The sequence below is a fragment of the Scyliorhinus torazame genome, chromosome 10 (genome assembly GCF_047496885.1).
Source record: "Scyliorhinus torazame isolate Kashiwa2021f chromosome 10, sScyTor2.1, whole genome shotgun sequence".
In the NCBI taxonomy this organism is placed as follows: domain Eukaryota; kingdom Metazoa; phylum Chordata; class Chondrichthyes; order Carcharhiniformes; family Scyliorhinidae; genus Scyliorhinus; species Scyliorhinus torazame.
In genome coordinates, this window is record NC_092716.1 from 190,773,558 (window position 1) to 190,793,307 (window position 19,750).

A 19,750-nucleotide genomic window follows, 5' to 3' on the forward strand; every position below is an offset into this window, starting at 1 on the left:
TCCCAAGGCAGCGGGAGGTGTAAACAGAGTCACTGGATGGGAGGCAGGTTCACGTGGTGGACTGGGCTGTGTTCACGACTCTGTAACTTCTTGCGGCCTTGGGCCGAGCAGTTGCCATACCAGGCTGTGATGCAGCCAGATAGGATGCTTTCTGTGGTGCATCTGTAAAAATTAGTAAGAGTCAATGTGGACATGCCAAATTTCCTTAGTTTCCTGAGGAAGTAAAGGCGCTGTTGTGCTTTCTTGGTTGTTGTCGTGGCTGGACCAGGACAGATTGTTGATAATGTGCACACCTCGGAATTTGAAGCTGGCGACCATCTCCACCTTGGCACCATTGATGCAGACAGGGGTGTGTACGATACTTTGTTTCCTGAAGGCGATGAACCAGCTCCTTAGTTTTGCTGACGTTCAGGGAGAGATTGTTGTCCTTGCACCATACCACTTGGTTCCCTATCTCCCCGCTATATTCTGACTCATTATTGTTTGAGATCCGATCCACTATAGTCATGCCATCAGAAACTTGTAGGTGGAGTTGGAGCTGAATTTTGGCACACAGGTCGTGTGTGTTTAAGGAATATAGTAGGGGGCTAAGTATGCAGTCTTGCGGGCCACGATATTGGGAACTATCGTGGAGAAGATGTTGTTGTTTATCCTTACTGATTATGGTCTAGGGTCAGAAAGCCGAGGATCTAGCTACAGAGGGAGGAGCCAAGTCCTAGGTTTTGGAGTTTTGATATGAGCTTGGCTGGGATTATGGTGTTGAAGGCAGAGCTGTAGTCAATGAATAGGAGTCTGCCGTAAGAGTCCTTGTTGTCGGGATGCACCAGGGATGAGTGGAGGGCCAGGGGGATGGCGTCTGCTGTGGACTGGTTGTGGCGGTATGCCAGTTGCAGTGGATCAAGGCAGTCTGGAAGTACGGAGTTGATGGGTGGGATTCTTTGTCCCACCGCACCAGATTTCCCATCCCCGGGATTCTCCATCTCGCCAGCTGGCCAATGGGGCAGACCCACGCTGTCGGGAAACCACCGGAACGCCGGCGCAACGGGGAGTCCAGCCCGATGTGTCTCATGGCTCACCTCTCGAAGCACTTCATAATGATAGATGTCAGGGCCACTGGACGGTAGCCGTTGAGGCACGTTGCCTGATCCTTCTTTGGCACCGCTATGATAGTGGTCTCTTTGAATCAGGTGGGAATCTCGGAACAAGCAATTGCTGCCAGATCAATTGTAAATACTAAACCTGAGATTGAGACATTTTTGTTAACCAAAGCTCTTAAAATAATTTGGAGCAAACGTGGGTAGATGGAGTGAGTTCACAGATCAACCATGATCTCATTATGTAGCAGAACAGGGTGGAGGGTATAAATGGCATTGAGGGTTACAGAACAAAGACGGTAAGTAAATGGAGTGGAGCTACAAGTCAGTCAGGATCTAACTGAATGGCGGACAGGCTTGAGAAGCTGAATGGTCTCCTCTTGCTCCTGTGGGAATAATTTCAGTGGTGAAGTGGATCTTGAGAGTGATTTGATTGATGAAAGTTCTAATAATGAATTCTGTGCTTTTTTATTCAGGAATTGATCTGGAGAATATTGTTTACTATAAGGATAACACACATTACTTTGTAATGACAGCAAAGAAGCAGAGCTTGCTGGACAAAGGAGTGATTGTCAACGTAGGTATAACTCTTCCATTATGCAAGAAGAAAGCGAGAGTGACCGTACTTCCTGACAGTAACTGGGGATCACAGTCCAAAATTGTCAATGATTTCCTTATCCTCCTGACTGATCTCACAACAACATCCAATCCCAACAACAGCTGAAACACAGCCCCATGCAAAGCTTCATTGAGTGCAGTACACAAATAAATCAGCTACATTCAAAACCCCTACCTCACACCCTGAGTAAAACTACTGCCTGCAAATGTTCACACACTGATAGTGAATGCTCCTTCATATTCCCACTGGCTTGCAAGCTAATTTTGTCACTCTCGCACATCATTACCAATGTATTGCCCTTGCTTCACAAAATATTGCCATTGCTGTTTTCCCTTGTTGCACATGTTTTCTCTCTTGCTCTTTTTCTTGCTTTCCTTTCTCATTCTTTTAATTTTCCCTCTCTCCCCTTCCCATGTGTGTGCCCTCCTCCCCTTGCTCTCCCTCCTTCTCTCTCCCCTGCCCACTCACTCTCCTCCTCCCCCTCATTGCCCACTCTCTTCCTCTTTCCGCCTCCCCCCCCACCCCCATCCCCGGCACTCTTCCCCTTTTCCTCCTCTTCCCGCTCCCCATTTCCCTTGTTTGCCCCATAGCCCTGGAAATGTTTATTTTACGAGTATTTATCCAATTCCTTTTTGAAGGTTATTATTGAAACTACTTACACTGCCCTTACAGGCAGCACAATCCAGACCATTCCTTCCCTACGTGGTCTGGCCTATATGGGACTCCAGATCCCATGGTTGTCTCTTAAATGGCCTAGCCACTCGGTTCAAGTGCAATTAGGGATGGATAATAAATGTTGGCCCAGCCAGAAATGCCCACATCCCCTAAATGAATTTTAAAAAAACAGAACAAATCATCTCGTAACATAATCTTTTTCTCAACTCCGTCATGGTCCTGTTACCAATTTTAAAAATCATGTGTCGGCTATGTCATTATGCATTGTTCAGTAATTTATGTTCAGCATCTTTCCTTGCATTTATATAGTGCCCATCCAGTCCTCGGGCATCCCAAAAATGATTTACAGTGAGACAATTAGAATGTACAAACATTTTTTTTTATAAATATTTTTTTAATTAAAGTTTTGCAAAGTTTTTCATAATAAATAGTAATAATCCTAACACAGCAAAATAGAGTGAACATTAACATAGTGCAAAAAGAGAATATACAATAGCAATTGACTAGACGTGACCCCACGCGCCTCAGTCTTCCCACACCCTCCCAATGGAGCACTCACCCCCACTCCCCTACGGGTCGCTGCTGCTGCTGATGTTTTAATTTTCCCTGAGAACCCATCGGACGGTATTATTCCTCCGCTCAACAGCAGCAGCTCTGTACACTTGGCAAAATTATTTACACACATAAGTAGGCATCTGTTCGTGGCGTTGTCGTCCCTTGCTTCTCCCAGACGGAGTTCGCTGCCGTTGTCGTCTCGTTCCGCTTCTGCGCACTTCCGCTTCTGCGGCCCTCCCGTCTTCCCCGTTTTCTCTGTTCCTGTGGACGTTAAGTTTGTTAACGTTTCCCTGCCTCCCCCCTCCCCCTCCCTGGTTCTCCTCTATTGTTCCGTCTCTTCCCTCTACCACCCCACTCCCCGCTCCTGCCCCCCCCCACTCCTTCCCCTGTGGCTCGCCTTTCCTTCCTCTTAGATTTAGCTGCCCCCCCCCCCCCTCTCCCGGTCTATCTCTCCCTCTCATGCTTTGGCTACTCTCCCCTGTTTCTTGGCTACCTGGCTATTCTTTTGCTTGTTTGTTGGCCACAAACAGGTCTCGGAACAATTGGGTGAGTGGCTCCCACGTTCTGTGGAAGCCGTCGTCTGACCCTCGGATGGCGAGTTTGATTTTCTCCATTTGGAGAGATTCCGAGAGGTCGGACAGCCAGTCTGCAGCTTTGGGTGGTGCTGCTGATCGCCAGCCGAACAGGATTCTACGGCGGGCGATCAGGGAGGCAAAGGTAAGGGCGTCCGCCCTCCTCCCCAGGAATAGATCTGGCTGGTCTGAAACCCCGAAGACCGCAACTTTCGGGCATGGCTCCACCCTCACCCCCACCACTTTGGACATTGCCTCGAAGAAGGCTGTCCAGTACTCCACAAGTCTGGGGCAGGACCAGAACATGTGGGCGTGGTTGGCTGGGCCTCCTTGGCACCGCTCGCATCTGTCCTCCACCTCCAGGAAGAACCTACTCGTACGGGTTCTTGTTAAGTGGGCTCTATGTACCACTTTTAGTTGCGTCAGGCTGAGCCTTGCGCACGTGGAGGTGGAGTTGACCCTATGCAGTGCTTCGCTCCAGAGTCCCCACCCTATTTCGATCCCCAGGTCCTCCTCCCACTTCATTCTTGTTGCGTCCAATACGGTGTCGGCCCCTTCTACCAGTCGGTCATACATGTCACTACAGTTTCCTTTATCTAGGATGCTTGCGTCCAGTAACTCTTCCAGTAGTGTCTGTCGTGGTGGTTGTGGGTATATCCCTGTCTCCATTCGTAGGAAGTTTTTTAGTTGCAGGTACCTTAGCTCGGTCCCCCAGGCTAGCTGGAATTTCTCTGTCAGTTCGCCCAGTGTTGCGATCCTGCCGTCCGTGTATAGGTCCCTGACTGTCAATGTCCTTCTGTCCTGTCCCCACCTTTTGAAGGTGGCGTCAGTCAGCGCTGGCGTGAACCTATGGTTGTTGCAGATGGGAGCTTTACCCGACATTCTGGTCAGGCCAAATTGTTGCCGTAGTTGGTTCCAGGACTGGAGGGTGGCTATTACCACTGGGCTGCGGGAGTGTTTTTTGGGTGGGGGTGGGGATGGGAGCGCCACCGTGGCGAGGGCCCGGAGGGATGTCCCCATGCAGGAGGCCTCTTCCGCGCGCACCCACTCGGCTTCTGGCTCCTTGATCCATCCCCTTATTCGCTCGGCCGTCGCCACCCAGTGGTAAAGTTGTAGGTTTGGGAGGGCAAGCCCCACCCTGGATTTTGTTTTTTGTAAGACCTTCTTTGGGATCCTAACATTTCCCCCCCCCCCCCCCATACGAATGCCACCATTAGTTTGTCTAGTGCTTTGAAAAAGGCCTTGGGGATGTAGATCGGGATGGATCTGAATAGGAAGAGGTACCTGGGCAGCACGTTCATTTTGATCGTCTGGACTCTCCCCGCGAGGGAGAGTGGGAGTGTGTTCCATCTTTACAGGTCCTTTTTTACTTCCTCTGTCAGACTGGTGAGGTTCCATTTTTGGATCCCTTTCCAGTCATGGGCTATTTGGATCCCCAGGTAGCGGAATTTGTGTCGGGCTTGTTTAAGCGGCAGTCCCGTTAGGGCTGCCCCACCTACTTGTGGGTGTACCGGGAAGATCTCGCTTTTGCTCATGTTGAGTTTGTAGCCCGAGAAGGCACCAAACTCTTTCAGGAGCGCGATGATTCCGTGCATGTGGATCCGAAATGTAGAGGAGCAGGTCATCTGCATAGAGTGAGACTTTGTGCTCTCTGCCTCCCCTTCGGATCCCCCTCCAGCTTTTTGCTGCTATGAGCACGATTGCTAGTGGTTCGATCGCTGGAGCGAACAGCAGCGGGGACAGTGGGCATCCTTGTCCGGTGCCCCTGTGCAGCTGGAAGTATCGGGGGTTGGTATTGTTGGTCTGTACGCTCGCCATGGGAGCGTTGTCTAGGAGCTTTACCCAGGAGGTGAACCATGTTCCAAGCCCGAACCGCTCCAGTACCTCTATGAGGTATTTCCATTCGACTCTGTCGAAGGCTTTTTCTACATCTAGGGAGACGATCACCTCTGGTGTTCTCTCCCCGGAGGGGGTCATTATCACGTTCAGCAGGCGCCTGATGTTCGAGGTAAGCCGTCTACCTTTGACAAAGCCCGTCTGGTCCTCTGCGACCACCTCAGGTACACAGTCTTCTAAACTTTTGGCCAGGATTATGGCATCTGCATTCAGCAGTGAGATGGGTCTGTATGACCCACATTCCGTTGGGTCTTTGTCTTTCTTAGGTATCAGCGAGATTGAGGCCTGTGCTAGCGTGGGCGGCAGTGTGCCCCTCGCTCGCGAGTCTGTGAACATCTCCTGCAGGTGCGGGGCCAGTGCTGTCGCAAATCTTTTGTAGAAGTCCGCCGGGAACCCATCGGGTCCGGCGCCTTCCCTGCCTGCATGGAGGTACGCTGTCCATGAATTCTCCCAGTGCTGGTGGTGCTTCCAAGCCCCGTTTTTTGCCCTCCCCCACGACTGTAATGTCCAGTCCATCAAGGAACCGTTTCATCCCAGACTCCCCCATTGGGGGCTCTGAGGTGTACAGCCCTTGGTAGAAGGCCTTGAAGGTTTTGTTGATCTTTTCTGGTTCTGTTTCTAGCGTGCGTCTGGTATCCCTGATTTGTGCAATTTCTCTGGTGGCTGCCTGCTTTCTCAGCTGGTGTGCCAACAGGCGGCTGGTTTTGTCTCCGTGTTCGTATAGGGTCCCACGTGCCTGGTCGAGTTGGTGCACTGCTTTCCTGGTGGAGAGGAGGTCAAAGTTCCTTTGTAGCTCTTTCCTCTCCGCCAGAAGCTCTACAGTCGGGGCCTCGGAGTATTTACGGTCTACCTCCAGTATGGAGTCGACCAGAGAATGTACGAACATAAGAGAAATAGGCCATTCAGCCCTTTGAGCCTATTCTGTCATTCAAGGCGATCATGGATGATCCACCTTCCCACATTATTCCCATGTCCTTTAATTCCCTTCATATCCAAAATCTCCCCCCCCCCCCACTTAAATGTTACAACAGGGAACTCATGTTGGCCTTTACCCTCAACATGCACAGATAGTTCTAACCAACTTTACCCACCCTGTTCCCAACCCCATTTCCTTCATCCACTTGTCCAATCTAAACTTGAATATTGGCCTCATTTCTGCCTCAGTGATTATAATGGGCCTGAATTCCACATCACCATGATTCTCTGTGTGAAGAAAGTTCTCCTGTGCTCTCCTCAATCGCCAACATTTCAACTCACAAACCTTACACTCTTCCCACAACTGATTTCACTGAATCCAATTATCTTCTCATTGCCACATTGCAGTTTGTGGGAGCCCCTCAGACCTATTCCACCATTCAATTAGATGGTGACTGATCCATATCTTCGCTCCATCTACCCACCCTGGTTGTGTGACCCTTAATCCCTTTCCCCAACAAAAATCTATCAATCTCCGTTTTGAAGTTTTGATTTGAGTGCCAGCCTCCGAGGCATTTTGAGGGAGAGAGTTCCATGTTTCCACTGCCCCTCGAGTGAAGGAGTGCTTCCTAAAATCCTCCCTAATTTTAAAGAGAGGAGAGGCTTTTCCAATGTCACTGAGTCTTGCGTTTTCCTGCAGGATTATGTGGATACAGAAATGCTTCTATGTGGGGAGAACGTGAACCAGGAAGCCCTCCTGTCCTACGCGAGAGAGGCAGCTGACTTTGCCACCAATTACCAGCTGCCTGCCCTGGACTTTGCAATGAACCACAATAACCAACCTGATGTGGCCATGTTTGACTTCACCTGCATGTACGCTTCTGAGAATGCTGCATTAATCCGAGAGAGGTGTGGCCATCGGCTGCTGGTAGCTCTGGTCGGAGACAGTCTGCTAGAGGCAAGTACATTTCAAACTCTGTTTTTCCCTTTTTTGGTAGGGTAGTTTATTTGATGGACTCATCCGGGTTTTCAACATCAGGCACACATGTGCTGGAAATTCGTTTGCAGAGGTCAGTGCCCTGAGAGTGCACTTCAGTAATTTCAAAGCAGTATTAAAATGAATGGAGCATAGCAACAGGAGGAGGTCATTCAGCTACCTGAACCTGTTCCCAATTCAAGTCGTAATGGCTGATGTGTAGCTCAAATCCATTTCTCTTGTTGCCCCTTACACAAAAAATATCTATTAATCTCCATTTGAAAGCTCCCAATAACCTCTCAACATCTAAAGCCTTTGATGGAGAGAGTTCTCGATAGCTCCATTCCCTTTTGTGTTTAAAAATGCTTCTTGATTTCAACTCCTAAATGGTCTGGCTTTTATTTTACGATTGTGACTTTTTGTTTAAAGACAGAAACATTTAAATAATCTCCCTTCACCTACCCTGCTCTGAGGAGAAACATCTAAGCTTCTCCAGTTTCTCCGCATAACTGAAGTCCCTTGTTCGTGGTATCGTTCTAGCCCATCACCTATGGACATTTATTTCCTCCGGGTTGGGGAATCCTGAAATAATTTCTCTCTGCAGCTACCCCTTTAAGATCCTTAAACCCCTTAATTAGATCACCCCATTGAGAATTTGACCTGTTATGCATTGGTGCCAATCTCAATAGTCAACTGAATTAAGACCATAAGAAATAGGAGCAGAGGTAGACCATCCTGCCCCTCGAGCCTGCTCTGCCATTCTGTCATTTGTGACTGGGGGGGTCAGCGCAGAGTTGATGGGCCGAATGGCCTCCTTGTACACTGTAGGGATTCTATGACTGATCTTCTCCCTCAAGTCCACTTTCCCACCTGCTATGATTTCACAGAAAAAGCAAATATCAGTCTCCCACAGATCGGGCTCCCTGTCCTTTTATACAGAAGACCGAAATGCAGAGCTTTACTCTTTAAGTTTCTTGGACATATAGAAGGCAAGGATGCTTGTTTTACCAAAATGTGTCCCATAGTCCTTTACAGCTAAAGGAGTGGTTTTTTTAAATGTTGCCTAGGCGAGTGTGAGGCTGGTTTTCATGCTCGGGTTTCTGGAGTTGGGGCACACCCTCGGTACCTTCAATGGAATCCACTTTGTATTAGGTTTTTGTTCTGTGAGATCTCCCAACCACAGGCCACGTGGGTCTTCCCACAATCTAGTCTTTGAAGACCAGGTCATTCAATCTCATTGTTTGCATTTCTTGTAGCTGTGGTTTAAGAAGAACTGTTCTTAGCACTGTTACTAAATTACTATGTAGATCTTAGTTCACTTTTTTTTATGGCCGGGGAAGTAGTTATAGTTCAATATATTTGGTGGAGTTAAGGAGAATGAGGGGGGATCTCATTGAAATCTATAAACTTCTAACAGGACAGGGTAGATGCAGGAGGGATGTTCCTGATGGTGGATGTTCAAGAACCAGGGGTCACAGTCTGAGGATATGGGGTAGACCACTTAGTACATAGATGAGGAGAAATTTCTTCACCCAGAGAGTGGTGAGCCTGTGGAATTCATTACCATAAGAAGTAGTTGAGGCCAAAAAATCAGATGTTTTCAAGAAGCAGTTAGATGTAGCACTTGGGGCGAAGGGGATCAAAGGATATGAGGGGAAAGCGGGATTAGGCTATTGAGTTGGAGGCTCTAAGGGCCGAATGGCCTCCTCCTGCTTCTATTTTCTATGTTTCTATGTTAACAGCCCATTCATGGATCTCTCAGGGCAGAAGTTCAATATATGGCCAATGGTCTGAGTTGTATGGCCAACGTCACAATTTGATCTGTTCCTCAAATGGCCACATCTTCCCAAGACTGTCCTCGAGCGGCTGAGGGTTGTCCAGATTTTCTGTGAGAAAATGAAACCTGAGCCTTCACTTGGGCCACTTACCAGGTTGCGGTTGATGACGTTTGCAGTCAGTTAAGAGGTGTACCATCGAGAGTTGGTACACCTCTGTTGTCAGTTTGTCAGGTGTGGAACGTGTTCCAGTTGTGACTATAGAATTTCAGACAAATGGATGGGTTTATTTTGAGATGCTATTCCAATGGGAACATTTCATTAGCTGTCAGCCAATGGTGTTCTTTGGAAAGGATATTTTCCCAGTGGACATCAGAAGGTTCAATGTGTTGCTAGCTCAGGCAGCCACTCAAGCTGTGTTTTTTTAATTTTCCCAATTAAGGGGCAATTTAGCGTGGCCAATCCACCTGCACATCTTTTGGGTTGTGGGGGTGAGACCCATACAGACACGGCACTCAAGCTGTGTTGACCTCAATATCCCGGAAATAATCATCATGACCTCCCAGAGATGGATACCACACTACGTTGGTGTAGTGGCTCCTGAACAATGTTTTTTTAAAATAAATTTAGAGTACCCAATTCATTTTTTCCAATTAAAGGGCAATTTTAGCATGTTCAATCCACCTCCCTTGCACATCTTTGGGTTGTGGGGGCGAAACCCACGCAAACACGGGGAGAATGTGCAAACTCCACACTGACAGTGACCCAGAGCCAGGATTGAACCTGGGACCTCGGCGCCGTGAGACTGCAGTGCTACCACTGTGCCACCGTGCTGCTCTCCTCCTGAACAATGTTGAGCAGCAGTATTCTGCTGTTGGGTAGACTAGGGTGAGTGAAGCAGTGTGTTGGCTTTGTTGCCAAAGGTGGCACCCGCCAGTTTCCACATGAGGTTCACTGTCGTCTTGACCTTGGCTGCGGTGTTCTGGAGTTGGTGCCAGGATGTCAATGTATAGTCAAAGGTCATGCCAAAATATTTTGGCATGGGGGAGTTGTTGACTACACAACTAGACATTAAGTTCTTCCCTGGCTCGGGTGGAAGGCTGAAACAACAATCCTGGCAGTGTTTGGTCAAAGTCTCCATTTTCTGAAGTCGGGTTGCAGAGAACATAGATCTTTGATGAATGTTTTCTCAATGTTCTGTAGATCTTCTGCCTGAAAAGTCAGGGCCAAGTCATCAGCAGATGGGAAATGCCATAACTTTTTGAGTAAGAAGTCACTGGTGTATATATATATATTGAAGAAAGCTGGTGTGAGGACTGATCCCTGTGGGAGACCATTATTCGTTATCTGTGGGCAGTTGATTTGATCTCGAAGGTGCAGACGGAGATGTCTGTTGCTGAATATAAAGTTGATGCGTTGTAGTGTTTTCACACAGCAAATGATTTTTGAGATTGTGATTAAGGTATAAGAGCCCTTCCTGTTTATTTCCATTGTTCTAATTTCTTTTATGTTATTTTATTATTTTGGTCGTGGACCCATAATCAGAATGTTCCTTTAAGCAGAAGACTCAAGGTTGAAGCAGTCTGCTTGTCCAGGACACTGTGTTCCCAGGTTTTGTTTTTAGCCAGACTCCGCCACCAAGTGGGTTTCAGGAACCAGGTTTAGAGAGAGTCCAATCGCTTGGTTGGCTGCCAACCAGTGGATTGGCCAGGGACAGTGTTCTGCCTGACAACGGTCAGTGAATGGTTCCTGCGTGTTGCTTTCTGAGAGAACTGGGCAGAAGCATTTAGACCTTAGTAGTGAAAGGAAAGATCTCTCTCTCTCTCTCCTGCTTGCTGGAGTGAAAGAACTATTCTCTTGTTCTGAAAGCAGTGAGTGCCAAGCACATCCTTTTCTGTGAAATTGGAAAGATGCTGAGTCTGCAGAGAAGGTAGACAACCTTGCCAGAGAAAACTATCTCCAACCTAGAAGGAAGAAGTATCAAAACAAAAGCTGAATTCCAGAAAGATACTAACTAGATGTCATTCCAGTGCATCAAAGATCCTTAGCCTTTTATTTTATTAATATTTTCTTTCCACCACTCTTTCCCCTCTTTATTTGTCTGTGTGTATGTAAAGAGTGGGAATAGTTAGGAAGGGTGGGGTGGGGTTGGAAAATGAGTAGTAAATAGTCCGTTACATTTTCTGTCTGTTTAATTATAATACCGTACACAATAAACTTGTGTTAAAGTTACAAACCTGGTGACTGCAGTTTATTGGGATCAACCAAGGACATTGGGTATTTTAAATATAATCTCATTTCACTTGTGTGCGACTCCGGATCAAGTGGAATTAAATGTGCCCTAGCCCAGTTTGTCGCTAAAAAAATCCTGTGCATCACACTGTGTCATAGGCACTGCATCATAAGTCAACTAAGACGTTTCATATCTTCAGACCTTTCTGAAAACCAGTCTCAGTATATGAGGTCAGTGTCAGGACCTACTCAGAGCAGTTCCCTGTGCAAAAACCTGCTTGTTATGGGAGGGGTATCAGTGTTTCCAGGGTAGGACTCTTTTACAGGAGGCATTGAAAAAGAAAATCATTTACGGGATGTGAGCCTCACCGGCTAGGTCAACATTTATTGCCCATTCCTAATTGCCATGAGAAGGTGGTGGTGAGCTGCCTTCTTGAACCGCTGCAGACCGTGTGGTGCAAGTACACCCACAGTGAAGTTAGGGAGAACGTTCCAGGATTTTGACCCAGTGACAATGGAGGAACGGTGGTTCCAGGATCTTTTCTGTTGCTGAGAGCATTGCAGTGGGGCGGTAGCTGTGCGTGTCGCCAAGTGGCATCTCTGGAAGAACACCAACAAAATAAAGACTCCGCTGTGGCGGAGCCCCTTCATGAAGGACACCTCATAAGATGGCGGGATACAGCGGAGAGGATTAATTTCATGCACTCAAGTTGAAAGATGTGGAAACTGCTACACAGTCTGGGAGTAGCTGAGCAACAGCCAGACCAGCGGCCCAGAATCCATGGTGGTGCCGTTGCTTCACAGCTCCTAATAAACGTAAGGATACCGACCAGCAGGAAAGATAAGCAGACGGGTAAAAACAGTCTTGATGCAGTCTTCCTAGATTGTTGCAGAGCAGACAGACTTGTCAAGCCTTTGCACACAAGAGGAAGTGGACAACGCCCTGACGACCGCTAAGTCAAACAAAGCAGCATGAGTCAGTGGTATTTACCCAGAATTCCCAAAGAGCATCAGATCACCGGGAAGGAAATGGCAGAAAAGCCTTATACCAACATTCACAACACAGGCACCATTCCAAACATCTGGCACAAATCCAAGATAATAATCATTGCCAGGCCAGGGAAACATGTTGGGTGTGATAATGATGGGTGACGGATCAACAAACTAGGAGGTTGTGGTGGACTGGAAATACATTCCATTTAACTTGGCAAATTATCTGGTGTACCTTGAGGGCTGGTATCAGGAACCTATCAATTTATCATTAAAAAATCTAAGCTTCTCTCAAGGGTCTGTCAGGGATGTGAATCTCCAGCCCCAATCTGTTCTGACCTACACATGTCCCCTGCCCCACACGATATGGTTTCCTCCGAAGCGACAGGCAAACCCCTCAGTGGTAGAAACAAATGACTTTCAAGGAGACGACCCTCAAGATCAGGAGCAATAAATCTAGCCTTGCCAACAATGTCCACCACCTGCCAATGAATTTTAAAAATGTAATGGTAACATGGATGTAAAACTAATGTCTGATTGTGATATTGCGATATTGCATGCTAGATACTTAGGAAGCCCATTAAGACTAAAACCTATTTATTCCTATCTTGATCCAAAAAAAAAGCTTTGCATTAATGAACTTTTATTCACATCTTAAGAATCTCCTAAAGTGCTTTACAGCCACTTCTAAAGTGTAGTCATCAAGAAGTGTAGTTATCACTGTATTTTGAAGGATTTGTAACCAATTCCGTGCAACAATTCCTCTAGTTGCCCTCTGTTTTCACATTGGGAATGTTGACCTGGATTTATGTGGTCAAGTCTCTGAGGTAGGAACTTGAACCCACAACTTCTGACTCTAAGATGAGGGTGCTACCAGCAGAACAATGGCTGTGACATTGGGTGGGATTTTCCAACCCTTCCCACCGACGGAATCTCCCGGTCACGCTACCGGTGGGTTCACTGGTGGCAGGGCGGTCAAGCCATGCAAAACACCATTTACCATGGGGGGGGAACCAGAAGATCCTGCTGATGGATAATAGCGAGCTGTCTCAGCTGCTGTAAAACACATCGCAGGTGGGCAGGCGGAAAATCCCGGCCACTGTTAATGATGGTAAGACTGCTTGATAAGCTTTATCGTAGTCCCAATGTTAGCTCGCCCACTGTAGTTTTGCTGATGTTGATCAGCGAGTCAGAAGAATGACCACTCTCCACAACTTGTGGATCTCTCATTGTAAAAGGCCCCGAGATAAAAATGAATGCTTTAAATGCTTGTACTCAGTGCTCTGTGTTTGACAGCCACCAATAATACGACGCATTGTCTGCTAACATATCTTCCTGTGTTCTTTCAATTAATTGTAGCCATTCTGGCCAATGGGAACCGGGTGCGCCCGAGGATTCCTGGCAGCTATGGACACAGCTTGGATGGTGAAGAGGTGGGCGGAGGATGTACCACCTCTGGAGATCTTGGCAGAGAGGTGAGAGAGAGGTTGAGGGAGAGGTGAGGGAGAGGGGCGTGAGGAAGGGGCATGTGAGAGGTGCGAGGGAGGGTCGTGTGAGAGGTGCGAGGGAGGAGCGTTTGAGGGGTGCGAGGGAGGGACGTGTGAGAGGTGAGGGAGAGGGGCGTGAGGGAGGGCCGTGTGAGAGTTGCGAGGGAGGGGCGTGTGAGAGGTGCGAGGGAGGGGTGTGTGAGAGGTGCGAGGGAGGAGCGTTTGAGGGGTGCGAGGGAGGGACGTGTGAGAGGTGAGAGGCGTGTGAGAGGTGAGGGAGAGGGGCGTGAGGGAGGGCCGTGTGAGGTGCGAGGGAGGGGCGTGTGAGAAGTGCGAGGGAGGGGCGTGTGAGAGGTGCGAGGGAGGAGCGTTTGAAGGGTGCGAGTGAGGGGCGTGTGAGAGATGAGAGGCGTGTGAGAGGTGAGAGGGAGGGACGTGTGAGGGATGAGAGAGAGCGGGTGTGGGAGAGAGTGGCATGTGAGAGAGGGGGGGGCTTGTGCATGTATATTTATGAAGTAAATTGTCAGATTCCGGAGGACGTTTGAAATTGTTTCTGTACTGATGTGTTATCTGAGTTGGTTTAACATTGACTGCAACTGGATACCGAAAAGATTGAAAAGGCTGGCAAAGAAGTAAGGAATGATCTGTTACAGGTCTTTCAGATTACGAAGCGTTTCATCAGTTAGATGTACAGATATTTAAACTTTTGGGGAAGGGTGAGCGCGGGAGTGGCTGTGTTTTCCCAAGTGCCGGCTCTTCTCATCTTTCATCCTTGTGCACATCTCTTTTATGTTTTGTTCTGGTTTATTATGGTTTTTACTATGTGCCGAGATTTGTTGGTCAATGTTTCAGCACTTTTGAGTCGAGACAACATGTTTTAATCCTTGTTAAATCGTGGCAGTTGGAAGGAGTTGGGTGTGGCCTTGTCTTTAGTGGTGTTGCTGCCTTTGAGAGGTTTTCCGCCCTGACAATATGGTGCACAGCAACAGATGATGGCTGCTAGCGGTGGAGGCGATCTGTCTAATAGTCTTGACTCTGCAGTACAGGATGTTAAAGTCTAATTGTTGCGAGATGTCTTTATGGCGGCGGTGGCATCGCACAAGGAGGTTCTTGCAGCAGAGGGAACATTTTCTCTGGTGCAAGTCCGCCTGTCGTCTATCCTGAGGAATTCTGAGGAGGACAAAGGGGAACTGGTGAAGAGCCTGGTCGTGCCTGGTGTCTCCGGTGAGGTGGTAGAGATGTTCCCAGCCAAGTTTGAGAACTGGCTGCCATAATTTGGGAGTCTTGATCTAGAGGCCGGGGAGCTTGGATTCTATGGAGCACATTTAATCCTGTCTTGCGGCCTGGAGCTGGCTTGACCTTCCAAACCCTGGTTCACTGTGGTCCTTTCCTGTTGTCGGTCAAGAGGGGTTAGGGCTGCCTGAGCTGGCTGGGCCATCCCCCTCTGCTGGAGCCTCGGTGGTTGACCGCCTGGGCTCAGCCGAGTCGGCATGTTGGATTCCATGGAAGATCCTGAAGAGTTCTCTCCGTTTCAGATCCTGCTTTATCTGGATGTCTACTTTCTTTGTGCACCAGTGGAGTGGTCTTTATCCTGATGACTGCCTCATTTCTCAGTTGTTATCCTGGACTTTACTCCCTGATCGTCATGTGGTTGGCTGTTAATGTTGTCAATTCATTTGTTTACAGGGGAGTAAATATTTTGGGTGTGATGTCCTGCACCATTAGTTATCCTGATTTAATAAGGTTATATCATATTTTGTTTTTTATATAAATTTAGATTTCATTTTTTCCAATTAAGGGGCAATCCACCTCCCCTGCACATCTTTGGGTTGTGGGGGTGAAACCCACGGAAACACGGGGAGAATGTGCAAACTTCACACAGACAGTGTCCCAGAGCCGGGATCGAACCTGGGACCTCGGCACCGTGAGGCAGCAGTGCTACCCACTGTGCCACCATGCTGCCCTAAGGTTTCATCATGTTAAGATAAATAATGATTGCAGGATTTTTGCAGTTTCTTTATCCTAACATATCCTTGGCGGCGGAGGTCGAGGAGGGTGTCAACGGGATGAACAGAGCCGGAGCGGTGGCTGATAAGGTTAGATTTGCCCTCGCTATGTTCAAGGAAGGTCCCCCGGAGTTATATGTTTTTTTGAACTGTGCCTTTTTCTTCAGGCTCCGGCAGACTGTATATTATTCCGTTGAGGACTGGAGTTTGTTGGACTCCCCTTTAGGGGGGGGGGAGTCGGTCATTTATCTGGTTGTGGGTTTCCCTTTTTGACTGTTCCAACTGCTCTCAGGGCTCTTGTGAATGAGGCCGGTCTGAATATCCTTTTACTGATGGTAGGTGGTGTGTCAAATGGGGTGATCCTCCCAAGAGGGTTTCTTTTTTTCTCTTCTCCTTTTGGGGCGTGAGGTGTTGGTCCTGTTGTTGGAAGTGGATTGGATGGTTTGAAGGGGAGGAGCGGTGCTGCAGCCTATACGTGACCGAAGCTTGGCTTTGGAGGGTGTAGGGACTGGGGTGCCACGGGAGTCCTTAGAGCCAGCTCTCCAATGTTTCATGTTTCTTCGTTGTGGTGCTGGGAGACCAGGCTCGGCATCGGATCAGTATCCTGTTGCTCCTTGGATGGGTGAACCTCCCTTGGGGGTGTTGTGGGGGAGTCCGATGTGAGTCGGTCCACATCCTAGGGCTAGGAGATGGGATTATGGAAGTTTTGATTCTTGCTCTTGCTCTCTTTTTATTTCTTCTATGGGAGACCCCAGGCTCAGTATTGAGTTTGGTTTTGTCTGGCCCTTTCTTTGTCTTTGGCTTTGTCATTTTGCCATCACAAAGATGTCCTCGCTGCCTGTTCCGGCCTGGATCTGGAGAAGAGTTTAAATTGCTCAGTAAGATTTCCCCTTCGCACTGGAGTTCTCGGGGATTGGTTTCTGTTTTTGTCATTTTGTTTTGTAGCCGTGGGTGAGATGTAGGCCTAGAATGTGGCCTATATCCTATTTTGGTGCAGACATTTATCCGAGGAACGAACGTGTTGGGGATTTTGTCCCTGATTCATCCGATCTTATTTGTTCCCAATTATGTAATGACTATTGTTCTTTGCTGTACTTTGACATCTATAACTATCTTTCTGCGCTTGTTTGATTGTTACAAATTTTTTCAAAACAATTGAAAAGCCGAAGAAATAGACAGCAGTGGTTGGCAATGCTGCCTCAGGGCGCCGAGGATCCGGGTTCGATTCCGGCTCCGGGTCACTGTTCGTGCGGTGTTTGCACATTCTCCTCGTGTCTGCGTGGGTCTCACCCCCACCACCCAAAAAGATGTGCAGTAGGTCGATTGGCCACACTAAAACTGCCCCTTAATTGGAATTGAAAAAAAACTTTTGGGGGAGACTAGAATTAGGAGCCATAATGATAAGATAATTGCCGTCAAATCCAAGAGAAAATTCAGATGAATCATCTTTTCCCAGAGAGTGGAAAGAACTTTGTTCTTTTCTTGACAATACATGGATATGATGGGTATAGAGGAATACAGCACTAGGAAGTGCTGAGGGTTTTGGCCAAGGGTGGTATCATGACCGGTACAGGCCTGGAGGGCCGAAGGGCCTGTTCCTGTGCTGTATTGTTCTTTGTTCTTTTCTCGACAACGTGAAACTCGCTGCCACCAGAGGTGGTTAAGGTGAATAGCATAGATGCACTTCAGGGAAGCTGGTTAAATACGCAAGTGAGGAAGGAACAGGAGAATATTTTGATAGGGCGAGGTGAAGTAAGGTGCGAGGAGGCCCGTGTGGAGTATAAACACCTGGCATAGACTAAATGGGCTGAATGGCCTGTTCTTGTGCAGTTAATTCTATGTAGTCGGATGTTTACTTTGGGGTCTGACTCGGTTACAGAATGAGTGGTTACTAGGTGACAACGGAATGTTTAGAATAATAATCACGTCATGGGGCTTTGCAGTGTTATTGCGAAGATTGCCAACTGGGAAAACAAGCCATGAAGAAATATCGCAAACCAATACCAAACATAGGCCGGAATGTTTTTCATTAACCTGTGCTGTCACAGTGATGGAGTTGGACAGACTCTTAACACATAGACTCTGGGTATGAAATAATTCCAGGGGTTTGGCCTGCAGATTATCTGAAGCGTACTGGGTTTATTTTTTGCTGTTGCTGTTGTGGCCGGGGAGTGGTCAAAGGCTCTAGTATTAGGGATCTCTTGCTGCTACTTCAGAGGGCATTCAGAATCAGCCCTCTAAGGTGGAACTAGAAAAGGGTGACCGGTTCCTTTTCATGCAGACATTTGTGCACCAGTCAATTTGGAAGGGAAGCTGAGCGAGGTACACGAGAAGAAAGGAATAGGAGTATCTGCTGATAGGGTGAGACGAAGTGGGTGGGGAGGAATATAAAGCTAGCACAAAACTGTTGGGCTGCAAGGCCTGTTTCTTTGCTGTACATTCTATATTATTTGTGAAAGTTTGATTGCTTTGATTCATTTTGTAATCCGATGCCAGCCACAAATAATCAGTTTTATTGAACAAATCTTCAGGTTTGCATTTGGGACATCATTGCCAGGTCAATGGCAATTAGGGATGGGCAACAAATACTGGCCCAGCGATGCCCACATCCCATGAATGAATAAATAAGAGAGTTGTTAAAGCAGGTGAGGCATATTGTCGAAATAATATGATGCAGGGTAAAGAGAAGCTGTTTTCTCTGGTGTGTGCGAAGGAGCCCAGAACCAAGGGAGCATGAAGTCATTAGGGTTCATGCTATAAAGCACTTCTTCAAAAGAAAACAATTACGTACATTTACACAACACCTAATGCAACCGTGGGACCTCCCAAACTTCTTTATGTCCACTGAGGTACTTTTGAAGTGTAATCTCTGTTGCAATGAAGGAAGTGTCATGTGAGAGTGCCTTTAAGAAATGGGTGTTTATAAATGGGTGTGTATATAAATATCTGTAGTGAGAGTACCTTTAAGAAATGGGTGTTTATTACGGCAGTGATGTCAGAGAGTGGGTGGAGCTGAGCTGTCTGTCAGCTTTTTACTTTCGTTTTAGGCTGTTTGCTGCAGGGTGTGTTTTAGTTTCGTTTTCAGAGCTGGATAGCTGCAGTCACAGCCAGAAGGTGCATTAGAGTCTCTCGCTGTAATCTAAAGAATGTAAATCGATCCTTTGGTGATTTAAAACTATAACTGCTCTCAGTAGTGACTTTAACCTGATGTGCTTCTGTTAAAAGTGTTGTTTTAAGTTTTATGGATGTTAAAAGGACAGCTTAAGGATTACTTAGTGTTGTATTCTTTGGGGGTTATATTTGCATTGGTGGTTGCTAAGATGTTCATTGTATGTTTTAAAAAGGTTAACTTATGTTCATAGAATAAACATTGTTCTAAAAAAATACTTTTCCATTTCTGCTGTACCACACCCGTAGAGTGGGCCGTATGCTCCCCAGACCACAATCTAGTAAAATTTGTGGGTCAGGTGAACTCCATGATACACTTTGGGGTTCTCTAAACCCTGGCCCATAACAAATTGGGGGCTCTAGGGGGATAAAAGTCTATCTATTGGATTGGCTTAGTGACCTTAAAGACAGTGAGGGGTGAGCGTATTGTGGTTGCTTTTCAGGTGTGGTATTTCAGTTTAAGCAAATGGAAAATGAGATAGAATTAAAGCAGCTTGAATACGAAAGAGAGAGAGAGGAAAAAGAAAGAGAAAGAGAGAGAGGAAAAATAGAGAGAAGAAAGGAAAACAGAAAGAATAGCCCTAGCAGAACAAAAAGAAAGAGAAAGGAGATACAGATCAGGGAAAAAGATAGAGAGAGTTTGAACTTCAGAAAATGACCTTGAAACATGACAGTCAGTTAAAATTGGCAGACGTAAAGGGAAACGTACAGTTGGTGGATATTGATGAGGATAGTGAGAAAGAGCATCATAGTCGAAGGCTTGGTGGGAATCTATTTAAATATGTCCAAG

The 19,750-nt window shown here is 47.2% G+C and overlaps 1 protein-coding gene across 1 annotated transcript in view; it reads left to right on the forward strand.

Moving 5' to 3' along the window:
* LOC140384457 (F-actin-monooxygenase mical2-like) overlaps positions 1-19,750 on the forward strand; it is a 371,552-nt gene that overhangs the window by 87,467 nt on the left and 264,335 nt on the right. Inside the window, exons 7-9 of the mRNA XM_072466174.1 lie at positions 1,571-1,671; positions 7,027-7,284; positions 13,659-13,774. Of these exons, the coding sequence (XP_072322275.1) occupies positions 1,571-1,671; positions 7,027-7,284; positions 13,659-13,774 (475 nt within the window). The remainder of the gene's footprint in view (positions 1-1,570; positions 1,672-7,026; positions 7,285-13,658; positions 13,775-19,750) is intronic.